The 17,053-nt window shown below is 43.4% G+C and overlaps 1 protein-coding gene across 1 annotated transcript; it reads right to left on the minus strand.

The window, feature by feature from the left end:
• Window positions 1–6,176: 6,176 nt before the first annotated feature.
• On the minus strand, window positions 6,177–16,168 carry STX6 (syntaxin 6). Its single transcript, XM_075616536.1, has 8 exons — window positions 15,990–16,168; window positions 13,581–13,750; window positions 12,802–12,896; window positions 11,856–11,918; window positions 10,715–10,837; window positions 10,533–10,639; window positions 10,087–10,181; window positions 6,177–8,792 (listed from the first exon to the last, which is right to left on the minus strand). The coding sequence occupies exons 1-8, from the start codon at window positions 16,022–16,024 to the stop codon at window positions 8,716–8,718; spliced, it is 765 nt and encodes a 254-aa protein (XP_075472651.1). The 5' UTR covers window positions 16,025–16,168; the 3' UTR covers window positions 6,177–8,715.
• Window positions 16,169–17,053: the final 885 nt, after the last annotated feature.

The raw sequence follows: 17,053 nt of genomic DNA on the forward strand, positions 1-17,053 counted from the left end.
ATTTTGGTCACTATCACATTATTTTGCACGATCCCTATATATGAAGATATAGATTCTACTCAGGTCGATTGTTGAGAGATCCGATATAATTAATATACTACTTATTACTGTATTACAAATATCATGTGTTAACGGGATTAGAAGAGCGCCCTATTTCTCCGCCTGTGCGCGGGTGAACACACCTTTTATTAAAGTCAGTGGAAGCTCACGTCAGATCAGGTGCACCAGCCTGTAACATCTTTTGATGAACCTGCCCCAGTATTTCGCCTCGTCACATCCTGACCGGTTTATGAAAAGGTTACAGGCTTCACCCCACCCGAGGATAGATTTGCTGGGGTGATCATGTTGGAATTTTACACCAGTATCTACAATATTCACAACAGATAAAGCTACCAGATTGCTGGGGGGCTGAACCAGGAAAGCTTTGCATGACAAGGCAATGTATTGGAGATAAAGTATGGTGCGCTTCTGAAATGTGTTATCGTTTAAAAGAAAGCGTTTGTGATTGGACCAAGCTTTTTCTGCAGCCTAGTTACTCTTGATGTTTATATGCTTTTGTACCGTCCTGAGTAAGTGCAGAGCTGCTCTGGATTGCAAGTTCACATCTAGTTTTGCAGAAGTGAGCTGCAATCTTCAAAGCTGCAATAAAAGGTGAGTGTTTGGCTGCAGTGTCCTTTCCACGTATTTGTAAACGTTTTATATATATATATATATATATATATATATATATATATATATATCCCGTTTTTGTGGTTTCCTTTGCTCTTTAATTAGTCCTTCCTACTCAAGTGTCATGTATGACTGCTGTGCTGCAGCTACATCAACACATTTTAGTTTGGTGGACAGCCCCAGAATGCAGTGCAACTAGCATAGCTGTGGCCTACATCCCACAGTGTTGATCAACCTTGGACATTGGTCTACAGGAGAAACTACCAGGGCAGACGCGTTACAGCTGCATGTATGAGACTTCCTGTCACTTTTGGTGTAACCCAATTTCTCCAAGACCTGAACAATTAATTAGATACAGGGTGGTCCAACTTTAGTCTTCGAGGGCCCATAAACAGGCCAAGTTAAGATGTATCTAAATTAACCTAGTACTCTACGTAAATTGCTTAGGATCTATGTTAGGAGAGAAACAGGATCTGAAACGCAAAATGTCCCAAAGGATATATGGACTAATAAAAACAGCACAAGAAAATATAGTGCAACAATGTTTTAAATCACTTCTTGTAATGTAGGACAGGTATAAGGTATCTCAGGCACGTGGTGTGTGAGATATTCAGGCAGTGAGGTTGTAAACCAACTTTAGATGAGACTTGGCACACTTCAGTAGGTATCCGGAGTTTAAAGGGGAATCCCAATACAGAAAACGAAAAAAGCAAAATACATAGTTCAATATTGCTTTGTACAAAATAAGAGGTTAAAAAGTAATAGTCAGAGAGCTGAAAAGCAAGCATTGTGACCACCTTCGGTCAGAAACGGAGCACTCGAGGGGCTACAGCACAGCATGCATAGGGCGCTCTCTCGCCTCCAGATCCAGCCGATCCTGAGGACGCTCTGTGTGTGAAACGCATAGGGCGACCGAGTGGAACGTTCTTGTATTGTGGAGACGTCAGCTGGGGTTCCTGCTCTCACCCCCATTGGAAGTGAAGTCACGGTTGGCTGGATCAGAGGAATGCGCCTTGGCGTCCTGTACCCGCTCAAGTGCGCAGTTTCTGATCCAGGGGGATCACAACGCTTGCTTTACATCTCTGTTTGTAATTTAAAACAGTGTTGCACTATATTCTCTTTTGCTGTTTTTTTATTCCATATACCCCTCTGGACATTTTGCGCTCTGGATCCTGTTTCTCTCCGGTTCTTGGAAAAGAGAGCCGTGTGTCTACTGAGCTGCACTACTCCCAAGGATTGTATTTGTTTTTTTCTATTTTTATCACTGCGTTAGTGCTGTTTATATTCATTTTCACTTAATTTACCTACTATAAGTGATATTTGCGCTCAATCTTTTTCTGGTTTTAGATTTATGTTACCCTGAAAACCTTGCCTACTGGTGGCCCCAGAGATCCAAGCATGGACCGCCCGGCTCATCAAGACTTCAGTGGGTTAAACTGTCCCAGATCTGATTGGGCAGGAGGCTACAGGATGTGGTTTATAACCCTTGAAAGTTTCTTTGTGTTGTTCTCCAGAGCTCAATGTGGTGCTCGCATAATCCCCTGTTTGTCTCAATAGGGTTCACATCCAGTCATATTTTTAGACAGATTGCTAAACCTTAGGCCAGGTGTGTGGCCAACTCCAGTCCTCAAGGGCCACCAACAGGTCAGGTTTTCAGGATATCCCAGCTTCAGCACAGGTGGCTCAATCAGAGCCTGTCTTCGATTGAGCCTCTGAATGAGGCACCTGTGCTGAAGCAGGGATATCCAGAAAGCCGGGCCTGTTGGGGTGGGGGAAGCTTGAGGACTGGCGTTGGGCACCCTTGCCTTAGCCAATGTGCCAACATATATTGGAGTAGCAGCCGAGTGAAAGTCCTCGGTCATGTAACACTTCCTCTGCTCTTTCTAATGTACCATTCATAATTCAAGACATGGTTGAAGGCTTAATACATTGATGCTTCAATCACAGCAGAAACAGAATAAATACAGCAGAAATCCAATGTATGCTGCTAGGCATTCATAACATTGAAGAGCAGGGCTGATTTAGAAAAAATACTGTTCTTTTAAAAAAAATAAACACTGGCAGCCATTGTAATAACCCCCAAAAATATCGTTTGAAATAGACAGAAGAGGGGGGGGGGGGGAGAGGGGGGGACTGCTGAAAGTTTTCACAACCAATTTAATCAGGAATAAACACGAAACAAAAAAAAAGGGTTCTGCATTGTGCTTGGTGTTACTGTATTACAAGCCTTTTTTTTTGTCAATCCGCAGTGATTTTCAACTTCCCTTTTTTTTAGCACTCCGGTAATATTTATATATATTTATATATATATATATATTTCTTTATTAATCTGAAAATAACTGTGGGGTAATATGTAGGTTTCCTGGGGTTTTTTGTTTTTTTAACGGAACACAGCTGCCTTGACATTTTTGCTATCAAAAAAGGTTCGCTCTGGCCACAAAGGTGTTAAAAAGCGATCATTTCTACCTCTTGGGCTCCCCCCCGGGGGGGGTGCATACTGCTGCTGTTTTCCCAGTGTCCCACTCCCAGCAAACAGGAACCTTCTGTCTGGTGTCCCCGCAGGGAGTTTGTGTTGCTAATGAGCCCAGGTGTCCTCAGACTGCAACTCTCTGAGGACAGGACACACATAATGTAACTCTGTGGGAGGGGGAAGGAGAGAGGCTGAGCTCAGCTGTGAATGCAGACATAGGGGAGGGCAGCGTGTCTGATTCCCCCCCTCCTCCTCCTGTCACTTCATTCCCCAGGCTTGCTTACCCATCATCTCATTGGATCCTTGCAGAATATACATGGCTCAAAGGCTTAAAAAAAACACACACACACACACACACAGCTACGTGGCTGAAGCCAGGAGCATGGATAACATGAGGGATAGCCAGCTTGTCAGCCGTAAAACAATGACATGTAGCAGTGGTGGGGATTGTATGAAGGACGCTTCTGCTAGTTTCCAGTATGAAACAGGTAAATATTAGTAATGTTCCGCTGTGCTCTAGTAGGCATTGGTTTAATGAACGTGAGCTGCAAGGCTCCCACATGAAGGGTATAAATATACCCGATCTGCGCTGAAGCAGATTGATGCCGTGATGGTGTGCGACTCTCTTGCAGGGAAGGGATGAAGCCAGCATGCTGATTTCTAGCAGTGAATGGGGTTGCTGGACTCGTGACAGAAAAGGTGTTTGTGCATGAAGGCTCGGCAGGGTTGTAGTGATTATGGATTCAAGAATGCTCTGAAGGTCTGCAAAGAAGTGATGGATTGAGCAGTGGTCTGAAGGTCTCTAGCAGTGATGAATAGAAGCCAATGCTGCACTGATCTACAGCAGGGAAGGGATGAAACGATAGTGTCTCGCAGTGATAGATTGGGCAGCATAGCTGGGCTCCTGCAGGAAGAGTTAATACTTGCAGATCTGTCGCAGGGTAGAATGAGAACAGCAGCCTGTACTGTAGCGCTGAAGGTTTCCAGCCAGGGCAGCGTCTGCGCTTCTGCAGGTTAGACCACCCACATGGAACAAAACACTTTGCTACTAACCTTCTCCATTAAATCCCTTCACACTCTTAACTCAAAAACACCTTTAACATTTTGTGAGTCAAAAAGAACCCCTCATAGGAGGGTCCTGAGCAGGAGATATGTAGACCCTTAGTAAACTAAAACCCCTTCACTGCTGGAGGGGCCTCCCCCACCCAGGTACCCCTGAAATCTCCGCTGTTACAAAAATATATTTTTGTTTTGTCATATTCACGGATCTTTAGTTTTTGTAAATCGATTTGTTTGCATATTCCTAGACCCACCATAGCACTTCTCATATCCCACGAAATAGCACAATTACGCCTCCTCCACAGGAAACGTGCATCCTTTACAATCTTAGCATATTATTCCGCACAACTCTACAGCTCCCCTCCTACATCTATAAGCCCCCTCTCACTGGCTGAGACCCCAGCAACAATCAAAGCCCACACACAGGCCGAGAATGCGCCTTCCCCCCACCAAACCACAGGCTTACCACATTATATGACACATACCAAGCTCTCCTGGAGATATAGGAGTTACCCCTCCCCCACAAAAGCATAGCACACTATAAAACAAACACAGATCACGACTCCTCCAAAAATCTGCAGACTCCGCACACCCACAGAGACAAAGCACAATGAAAGGCCCACACATCAGTTTGCGCCTCTCCCCTCCCCCTGTAAAGGATTAGCACATTATAACATACACACGCCCCACCCTTTTCCCAGGACTCAGGCGGCTCAGCACATAATGCAACCGGTGTCCTGTCAATTTCAAGCACTGAAATCCAAGGTCTGTCCAATTCGTACAAATGTCAGCTGCCTGCACAATGGCCTCCATTATGCTGCTCTGGGCCAGATGCACTGTTTGATATCATTCCCTCCAGGCCAAGTGCAAGAAACTCCAATCCACAAACCCAACAGGATATTAGCATACCCCTTCATAAAACTAATAGGCACGCCTATTCGCTCATTATTAAACCACGCAAATCCATGGTTTGCAGGTGTGATACCTGGCTTGTGTGGGGTGTATCATTTACTCCAGGGGTGTGCAAACTGGGAGGTACGAGATTTTCCAGGGGGGGACGCGGCGTTTACAGAAGTCCCACGCTCTTGCCCAAGGCATTTAAATTAGATGCCAGAGGGGCCGCATGAGGCCTCTGTAACTCGCTTACCATGGCTAACAGTAACGTGTCGTCATGGCAATGTGGGGATCACGTGACATGTTACCATGCACCGTTGCGTCACATGACCCCGCGGCGTCATTTGACGCCGGAGCCAAGATAAGAGGGCGGTGCGAGCAGGGCGTGGGGGGAAGCATGCAAGGGGGCGCAGGGGGAAACTTTCCACACCCCGGACTTACTGCACCAAAATGCTTGCAATTGTGGAGTTGCGTACACTGCAGTTTGGAGAGGACAGACTGTGCCAAGGACTGCATGGTTTGGTCTCTGAGAATCTGAAGATACATTCACCCTAGATATTGCTGACTCATCTCCGGGGTGCTGAAAGTATACGCAAAAAGGAAGTGTTCCGAGACATTTTACTTATATAATTTTGGCATTTAATGCATAGGCTTAGATTGTAAGCTCTTTGGGGCAGGGATTTCCTTTTCTATTGGCCGATTTTGCTGCACTTATTGTATTATAATTCCCTGTACTGTATTCTTTGTGAAGCACCGAGTACACTTTTGGCGCTATATAAATAAAGACATACAATACGCTTACGCTGTTCTAATGCAATCCTCAAAGGTCACTGATATGCCAGGAATTCCATATGCAAATTATCCCTGGCTGCATGCCACTGGCTCAAGTATGCAGATTTAAAAGCCTGCATCTTCTCAAGCTGTGGCTCTTCTTGCATGATATCAGTACAGCCTCTGAAGTCCTATCCATTTAGATTGTAAGCTCCTTCAGGTGAGGGAATCTCATTTCTTATTTCACTCGCATTCTTAAGCATTGTACATTACTGCCACTGTATGTAAATAAATCTAGCTGTCAAACATCAAATAAGAAAATGTACTCTGTTTTATTTGAAGAATTTTGGACAGCTTTTATGGGAAATTATGGACAAGATGGAAAATATATAATGAACGTTTCTGTTTTATTAAAAGCATTAGTACGCACTGATCACCATTTTTGTGCATTATTATTTATTTATTTTTAAAAACATACTTTAAGAGATCTCTCTTTGATCTTCAAAAAGCTATTTCTTTTTTTAATCTGATACTTAATATTTCAAACACACATCCTGCACAAAGTGTTTGTGAGGCTACAATAAAGTTAGTCACAGAGCACCCTGGATTCTACAGGTTACCGGGTAACCTCACAAGTTTGCAATTAAGACGATCATAATTTTTTACACTAGAAAAACATTTTATTGTTTCCCCCACCTAAGAAAAGGACGTGGTCAGGGGACAACATACTAACATTATAGGAGTTTAACTCGGGGGTGGCCAACTCCAGTTCTCAAGGGCCACCAACAGGCCAGGTTTTCAGGATATCCCTGCCTCAGCACAGGTGAAAGCCATTGGCTGAGCCACCTGTGCTAAAGCAGGGATATCCTGAAAACCTGGCCTGTTGGTGGCCCTTGAGAACTGGAGTTGGCCACCCCAGAGTTAAACTCCTATAGGCCCCTGGAGGCGATTGCTGCTTTAAAGGGAGGTCATAATCACACAAACTGTTGGGAAAGTCCAGAGACATTGGGAGGGAGTGGCAGCTGTGTCTCCGGTTAAACCGATTGGTAATAATGTTGCTCATATACAGTTGTCCTGTGCATGCTGCGATGTGGAGAAGTCGGTCTAGCTCATGGGAACCTCAATAACACATTAGTAGTTGTGTTATAATGCAGCAGAGTAACCGTTGTTCAATAATGAACTCAAACATAAAACAAATAAATTATGCAGAAACAAGAGGCCAACCTCACAATGGGCTGGTACCTCTGCTTTGCTTTTGGGTCTCAGATGCATGTCGCCCACCGCACTATAGCTTAATGTCCCAAACAATGTCCAGTGAATAGAATCCATGTTTACATAGTTGCTGCTGGTAGATTTCCATCCGAGTATCCAGCATTACAATGTTCGGAATACAATTACTTTTTTTTGGTTCAATAAAACAGGATCTGACCGTATATTGTAAAACAAAATAAACCAAGAACATCCCATACAAGACAAGCTGCAGAGATAGATCACGGCAACATATACAGAGAAGGGTGCTGCAGACAGAGAGGACATCAGCACATAAAGACACAGGAGCTCAGGACATTACAACACAATCAGAGCCCCGGCTATTATAAAAACACACACAGTACAGATTCAGTAGTGTTCACACAGACACAATCCATTAACAAGAAAAGACATCTATTCACAAATCCAACATCAATAAGAATATCCTTAAAAAAAAAACTTTATAAAGTTCACACGTAGGAGTCACTCCCTTATATAACACAATCCCTGGATCTGCAATGACAAGGGCCAGGTTTTAAAGGAAGGCGTAGAATTCTTAGATGTACAGATGTAGTAAGTGTTCCTTTCGTTAACACAACCGCATTATTGAAGACACGTCGCCATTGGAAAGAGTGGCAACACGTACTACATCTGTAAAGCCTGCTACTGTACATCTGTAGCACTGTTCCAGTGATCTATTGTTTTGACTAATTTCCATCCCTTTCAGCTGTATAATTACATCATGAGCAGCCTCCCAGCCATGCAAATCAGTAACGTATGAGGAAAGGACTGCATTATACTGCTAGGTTGAGTCACTGCTCGTGTCTGCTAATTACACAGCCCAATTCTCAATACTATAAGCCCACCCAGAGCTGAGTTTTTCTTTTTTTTTCTCTCCTTGCCACAAATAATCTGATTAAAAATATAGTAGTGGGAATACTTTAGGAAGGGGAGTGTTAAATGTCCTGGCAAAATGTAGTGCAGCCTTGCAAAAAGCCAGTGGGCCGGGGGACTAAATTACATTACTGGGTGACTAGAACATCTAGACAAGTCTCTACTGTATACCTCTTGCAAAAGTAGGTGTGGGCCACTCGTTTTTTCCAATGGGCTCCTACGAATTCGAATCCTATCGGCAAGGCTGCTGTAGTAGGTGCAGCACAACCATGCCACACGCCATTTAAAGTGCCCTATAAAAGCTGCACACTGCATGCGACAAGTCAGTGGTCTTCTCCAATCACGGTCCAGTGGTTATGCAGGTTCAACATGTCACTTCTCTTTGGAGGTCACAGCAAATAGAGGCAAATAGTGACAGAAAATACAGCAGCAATAATCCAGTAAGTATTCCCCTTTGGCAATAAGCAAAGGGGTTAATGGAGAAAGTCTGTGTAGGTGTAGACAGCACGCTGCATATAGTAAATATCCCAGCAAAGGGGACTCTACAACGTTCTGAGCAATGTGTGACACTATGGCTAAGTCATAGCATCACCAGCCCTCATCAGATGCCTTGTCACAGCAATGACACTTCACACGTCACAACAGCCTGTGTCACTGTGATACCATCCAAAGTGTCATATGATGTTCCAGATGATATTCAGCTTTCTGTGTTACAGTGTAAAGAACAGGATCAGCACCACCAAAAGCAGTGCAAGCAGCACAATGATGGCACACCACTGCCGGCGATCTGCAGAGGACACGAGAACACTTGTGTTATCATCATGCTGACAGGTGAATATGATACAGCCCCTCAAAGTGTACTCACACCCAATACTCATAACAAAGACCTTACAAACATATCAAAAAACGAAAGAACAGAGATGGAAAATGGTCATGCCATTTGCCTTGACAAAAGTGGTTTGAAGGCAGCCAAAACGTTGGACTTCATGAAAGGCTAAAATCAGGGGTGGTCAACTGCAGTCCTCAAGGGCCACCAACAGGCCAAGTATTAGGAATATCCCTGCTCCAGCACAGGTGGCTCAGTCAACGACTGAGTCATCTGACCTGTTGGTGGCCATTGAGGACAGGAGTTGGTCACCGCTGCGCTAAATAATAATTGGCTAAAGACTGAAGTAATCCATCTGTATTTATATATATATTGTGATATCCAAGTCAGTAGCAAGGGGTCCCCGTGATGAGAGCACCTGCCAGATAAGGGATATTACAACACAGCACGGAGTGGCGTACATAGATTTCTATATTTGAATAGGCTTTTAAAAAAAAGTCACCAGGAGCAGACACCAAGAACCAAACACAGTAGTCACTTTTACTCTTTGCACGTCAGAAGGGTCAACAATGCATTGCTCACTACTCTGGCAGCAGAGGGATTATTCAGGCAGTATCTCCCAAGATCAAAGTGACCTAACAGAAGGTACATGTTCAGTAGATTAAATGTATGTAAGAGAGACCATAAAACAAACCAGAAAAGAATTTCCTATTAAGATTTTTAACTTGTAATGACGTCGCAGTAACCAAACGTTTGAGGCTTTTTTTTTTTTTTTTACAATTTTTCTAGTGTTATATGTACAAGTTATTAGTTGATCCAGACTTTCCCAGTGTAGCTTTGTTTGGATAATGATGGCAGATTAATGAGAGAACACAATATTTACCAGATAACACTAGAATTAAAAATAGACCAAAGGGGGAAAAAAATAAAATACTAGTTTTACATAAGAAACAAATAAGGACAACGTTTACATCAGGGGTTATTAAATCTCTCTAAGGAAGACGATTCAATGGATCCGTTATTTGAATGCTATGTGGGATTGCCTATTTAAAACTGCGCAATTGCCACGAGGCTCAGAGAAATGCAGAGGCCCTCAATCTTTCTAACCTACTTGTGCATTTGTGACCTCCCTCCTGTTTCCAGCCTAGTCTGAGACCAGCACTTTCTCCCACCTCCTCCACAAGCGTTCCGAACCCCAACAAGCCTGTCTCAATCCTCCCTTACACTGCTCCCCCTGCATCACCTTCTTACTCACCGCTGGTCATGTGAGACACCTTTGCCAGTTTCTTGAGAACATTATCCATGCGAGACTGTGTGGTGTCTAATTCATGGGAGAAGTCATCCAGCATCCTGCAGAAGAAGGGGGGGGGGGGGACAGGCAGAATTAAACATGTTATTTCAATCAGAGTTGCTGTCCCTGTCCTGTCATTTAATCTATATAATGTCATTGAATCGACTGACCGCCGAGTTCGAGAATTAAAAAAATCGTCCTAACACAAGCTTCTGTAAACTAGAGAAGCTCAGATGTGCCCTTATAATAAAAAATAAGCCAACAGTAGGTAAACTCAATACCTTAAATTAGGACTGGACACCAGAGCAACGTCCACTTTGTACAACATCAAATGTCTGTTTGAGGTTATAGGTTTAACACATTTGTTAATGTCAATCTCCAATTTGCTGTCTAGTAACCTGGACACTCACACTGCCTGTTCATCCAGCTCACTGCCTATACGTTGGGACATGTTCTTCAAGACGCCAATGCTTCCAGACACCAGCTCCAACTCCCCATCTTGCTGCTCCATAATCAGCTGGAGGAAGAGGGATGTGTCAAACAGAGTACTCCCTGTCAGTGACCATGCCCCTCACATGCACACCAACTTTACCTGCTGTTGTACAACTTGCCCTTCCATGTACTGGGAGTTTGCGGTCTGGAGTTCATGGTCCAAGCCTTTGTATTTCTCTGCTTCAGGGTTCCAGCCCTGTCTCGTCCCCTCTCCTAGGAGAGCCTGAAAGCAGACACAATGTTAACTTAAGCACACATTTGATGATCTTGGCAGCACCTTATCCTCTTTATTGCTTGTCGCAGCAATGCTTTGCTGACCCGGATACTGAATTGATTAGAGGCCCATTTGCTTTCACATCTTCAGCTCAAGGCAGACCGTGCTGTATTGTAGTTTGTAAGTGTAGGATTTGTTTGATTTGCAAAGTAAACGTAATCTATGTTTTCAAAGTGCCATAACTAGAGGGTTTCGCAAAAATGGTGCGAACAGGAATAAACCGAGAAAGCAGATTTGATGTAAAATATTTTCAGTATATGCAATACACAATGCTGCCATTTAACAAGAAATGTTTCATCAAGATTCCTCCTCACTCCTAGCAGTCACCACCACCATTTTCCTTGGTTAAATAAATTCTAACAAATAGTTACACGTATACCTGGATATACACACACATACATAGTGCGTATATTTTTTGTGATCATAATATTTAGGTTTGTAGAACTAATTGTGTAAACACTACTTGCTTAGCAAAATGCAAGAGTTTTCTGTGCCCCATGAAGAATTAAAGTTTTTATTTTCACCGTAAAATGTATCTATTTTTTTAAATATATATTTTTTAAATATATCACTTCAAATATATCACTATATATTTCGCTGTGCTCTAGGACAGGCCCTTTAAATATTGTAATGCAGTTATTACACGGCAGTGTTTTCAATTAACTAACTCTCAAACGTCGACAAGTGCACTTTTAAACCAGGTACCAGACTATAAAATAACATGACAATGGGGAGTTTTATTCCCCGTGGGATCAGCGGCAGACACAGAGCACTGTCTATACCACTTCACAGGACTGGGACTCCCACACAGCTACTGAGCTTTAACACAGAAAGCGGTAACCTGAGCCCTCAATGGGAACAGTTTAGTGAACACAAGCGCCTCCCACTCTGTGTGACCTCTTGTAATTCCCCTAGGAGACCAGGGCGTCACAGACAGAAAATTGTAGATGAGTATTGTGCCTCTCACCTGCCGGTTCTTTCTTTCAGCCAATGCCTGCACAGACGGGCTCGTCATTTGATCCTTCATTTCCTGTGCAGAAAAAACACAAGAGGGTTTTTGTTTTTAAATAATCGGTTAAAATGTAAAAATGACTGGTAAATGATGTAGCGCGTGAAATCTTGGCTCATTGTTAGAAGATATGAGCCCCCCAGGTAATGACTTACTTCTTTCAGTCAAATAAAGAGCGTCCTTGTATGGGTTTTCGTTATACAATCCCCCACTATCAATTGCCTCATGGACAATAAAACCCATGACTAGCATATAATGTGATGTTTATTAGATAGAGTTGTCAAAGAATAAAACTGAGCTATCAAGGAAGCGTTTTATATTCACACACGTGTGTGTGTACACAGAGAAATGTGCGTGAGAATATAAAACGCGTGTACACACACAAACACACATATATATATACTGTATATTCACATACACACAATATATATATATATATATATATATATATATACAGTGTTCGACAAACCTATACATTTGCTCGCCCCGGGCGAGTGGATTTAACCCCCGGGCGAGTAAATATTGGCCCAAGCAGCACACGTTTGGTACTAGGTGGCGAGTAGATTTTTTTGTGTGGCGAGTAGATTTTTTGGTGATTTGTCAACCAATATATATATATATATATATATATATATACATATATATACACATATATACACATATATACACATATATACACATATATACATACACACACACACACACACACACACACACACACACACACACACACACACACACACACACACACACACACACACACACACACACCAGCACCTTGCTTCAGACAAATATATCCCAGTTCTCTGTTCTTTGAGACGCAAATCTGCAGGATCGCGAACCTGAATGGATCGTTTTTTTATATTAAATGTAGTGCATGCAAGTCAACCGTGATGCTCCTCACCTTCACACACTGACGTGTATCGCTGATGAAGCCTTTCCTCTGCCTCATCTCGGCTGGATTCAGGCTGAACTTGCGAGGATTGGATTCCACAATACGTGAGCGGGAGTGAAGGAAACAGCTTTGCTGCACTAAAAGCAAGGCATCCAAAACTTAACCTTGGGGACTCCCAACCCCTCCAAGTTCCACAGATAACAGATTAATGTCTCCTTTGTGTTTTATGTGCATTCATAGGTTTTCAAATTCACTGTAAAGAATGAAAAGCTAATGTGGCTGTGGGTAGTGAAGGACAGGGCCTAGTACCAACTAAAGCACTCAATTACTCTAATCAAAGAGAGCCCGCTCCGTGTCTCACATAACACTATATAAACACCATGGGATGCACGATCCTATATGTGCACTATATCACTGCCCCCATCTGCTGTTAAACAGAAAGACACTTTCGACCGAGATTTAGGCACCCATCTGGCCATTATTTTTCTGCTACATTACATACACACTATTGTTTTTGCTAATTTCCATACAGCAAGTGGATTTCCCCACCACACACTGGTTTTCCCATGGACACAGTGTCACCAGGATATGACATCATACAGGTGACCCTATGATGGCATTGGAACCTTACGCTTGCTGAGCACCAGGGCAGCGAGCCTCACAAACATGGCAGAGGGGTAAGAAAGGGAGCCAGGCATGGAAAAAAAAGATAGCAGCCCAACTCTCCAAAAAACGACTATGGAACCGTGTATATACACTTTACATGAAGCCCAACTAAGAAAGGATATTGATGGTCTCGTCGAGGTCCTCTAGGTCCCACTCTATGCTTCTCAGGTTGTTTCGCAGCTCGTTGGTTGTCCAGTCCAACTCCTCTCGCGTGGCACTGGAGGGGTCCTGCAGGAGGTCCGTCCATCGCTGAAATAATCCCTGTGCTGTGTTCACCGCCTTCTGCACCTCCCTGCAAGGGAAGGAACAGCCAATATCAGACCCCGACCGTGTCTCACTGCAAATGATCCCACCAATATGAATATTGACCCTGTCCCTGCTAGGGGACTTGTCATGCACTGCAGCATCCAAGATCCCAGAATAACTCACTCATCAACCTTTCCTGCAATATACCTTGTTCTCATTGGCATTAGATTATAGGCCTCATTTAGAAGTGCTTTTTTGCATTCTGCATGCATTACTGCTCTGTCATACCTGTACCACACATCTTTGACAGCTACTATACAGACCTTTCATCTTATTTACGGTCAGTCTCATTGATTTTTAAGTTCTGTACTCTCAGACTGTAATAGTCTCACTAAAAATCAGCATTTGTTCTGTACTCTCAGACTGTAATAGTCTCACTAAAAATCAGCAATTGCCCATTAAAATGCAATTTTTGGGCCCAAATGCACCTAAATCACTACATTAAATCTTGGAATGTTGCCATTTATGTATTGTGTTAGGCTGTAAAATATGATAATTCTCTATAAATGACTCTTTACCCTTAAACCCAAAGCACCCTATATACAAACATAGCCAACTTAACAATCATATACCTCTACATTGCTACCCTCCCTCACACAGTCCATACTATAGAATATAGGCCATCGCCTCACACATGTATTTATTTATAAAATGTTTTACCTCTCGTTTTCATGTACAGGCCTTCCTCTTCTTATACCCCATACTATAAACAGGCCCTCTCCTCACACCCCATACTATATAGTTGTAAATATAGGTCTTCCCCTTACATACACAGGCACAGCACAGGCCCTCTCACTCAATACAACTATATACAGCCTCCCCCATAATATATTACAATATACAGGCCCACTCCTCTCACATCCCATACTATATTATAGTAGTAAACATAGCCTGCCCCTTGCACACTATATACAGGCCCTTCCCTCACACCACATCATGGTCATCACTATATACAGGCCCTGTATGCGTACACACTGGTATATAAAGACTCTCACTTCACATCCCCATCTTTAGAACACTATATACAGGGCCTCCTCACACACCACTTAATATACAGTATAATACCATACACAGGCCCATCCACTTCCACACCCCATACTCTATAATACTATATGCAGGCCCACTCTTCACGTCATACTACATAATTGTAAATATATACTAGAAAATATAAAGAAATTGTTATTTGCTTGGCTCATCTTTCTTACTTCATTTTTTTGACAAGTAGATAGGGACTGTGCCAAGTATATTGAGCTTGGCTTTCTTTTGGAACAATTCACCATGAATACTTTGTTACCCACTGATACTTGCAAGATATATTTACAAGATATTTGCAAACTCATTTTTGTGAGCTTATTCCTTGTCATATTACCAAGAAAAGGTATAATTAATCCGGCAGTTTCTGTTTCACCATTACGATCTGCAGTACACAACACCTTTTTGACAGGCCGGTCTGGGTGATTCATACTTTATTTTAATCAACATCCCACATTCTTTCTGATCAGTGAGGTTTTTGATTCATTACTAATATAGTATATTTTTAAAGGAATACCTTCATTATTGTGTAAGTTCACCGTGTATTCTGTACGAGGTTCTTAAGATATGATGGGGTCTTTGTTTGTAAGCAATTTTTTTTGTATGGATTTAATAAAGCGATTTACATTTTGCAGTAACCAGAATCCTTGAAAGGGGATCTTTTTATATTTTCTAATATGTGTTACCCTATAGCACCACCAGGAGCTACATTTTATAGCTTGATATTATTGGCTTTTGTGGTATCCTTCACTTAGTTGTCTGCTTTCAGTTTTTTGTTTGGGAGATAGAGAATAGGTGTGTGTGTGTGTGTGTGTGTGTATGTATATATATATAGATATATATATAGATATATATATAGATATATATATATATCTATCTATATCCACGCACTCTGCAGGTATAAACGTGACATTAATAAATAATACACTATATACAGTGTGTGTATATATATATATATATATATATACACACACACACACACATACATACATACATATCTATCACACACTATATACAGCCCCCCACATACATACACATATATATACATACACATATACATATATATATATATATATATATATACATACATATATATATATATATATATCCCACCCCTGTATAGTTATACTATATACGGGCCTCATCTCCCTCAGGACGCCTCTATGTATCACCCACTCCTCCGTCTTTCTCACCCTTTCACAACGAAGAACGGATCCTCCATCGACATCTTTACTCATTCACCGAACCCGCACCGTTACCGCCCCTCCCCGCGGCCTCCTCCAGCTTCTCACACCCAGGCCGCCTGCAGCCACACAGTCACAGGGGGGTAACCCACCGCGCCGTGACCTCACTTCCGGGGGGGAACTGGCGGCCTGTTCTCCGCCCTCACGTGATCGTATACGAGACGCGCATGTTGGGGATGCGCAGTGAAAGGATACAAGGGATTCCTGTCGCTCGTTAAACTGCAACGACCCTTGGGCTGCTCCGTGTGTGAAGGAGTTAAACGTGAAATCGTGATGCATTTTCCACATACAAATATTGGGGAATTATTGTTAACCTCTTCATTGTCCTGATGCAGAATAAGGCGGCACGTAAAGTATAGTATTGAAGCCGTCGTGTGCGCTTATAGTGCGCAATCGCAGGAAGTCACTTCAATTTGATTTTTCCAGCAGCCGTAGCGTGACATCAGCGTCGCTGTCGCCGGCACTATAAGCGCAGAATAAGGCTAAGGCCTGGGACATGGTGCAGGGAAGAGCGCTGGGCAGCGCTGACGCTCATGCTCTGCTGCTTTTTCTTGTCCCTGCATGAGCGCCAGCGAGCGCGCTTGTGTGCCGGGTGGGAGGCTTTCGGGAGGCGGGGCTAGCGCGTCACGGACTGCCATTGGCTTCTGGCAGTCACGTGACCGGCCCTGCGCTTCCCTCAGCGGGAAAACTAAAATTGGGTTGTCGGCTGAAATTCCATACGTCTCCGCACGCCTGCGGAAGTGCCAAGGCTGTGGTCCCAGTACACCCTGTGCGCACGGCGCGGCGTGCACTGTGCGTGTAAGCACCGCCTCTCAATGGGGCTGGGCCCACTACGCACCGTCACGCAGAAGGTGCAGCCGCGCCGTGCGGCAGGGTTTTTCCCTACTCAATGAAATTGAGTTTACTCCTAGCGACGGAGGCGTGGCCACGCCCCCACCGGCGGTTCACCCAATGAGGGCGAACCAGCCGCGTGACGTAATGGCCACGCACCCGCAAATCCCCGACCACGCCCC

Source organism: Ascaphus truei, chromosome 10, assembly GCF_040206685.1.
Source record: "Ascaphus truei isolate aAscTru1 chromosome 10, aAscTru1.hap1, whole genome shotgun sequence".
Taxonomy (NCBI): domain Eukaryota; kingdom Metazoa; phylum Chordata; class Amphibia; order Anura; family Ascaphidae; genus Ascaphus; species Ascaphus truei.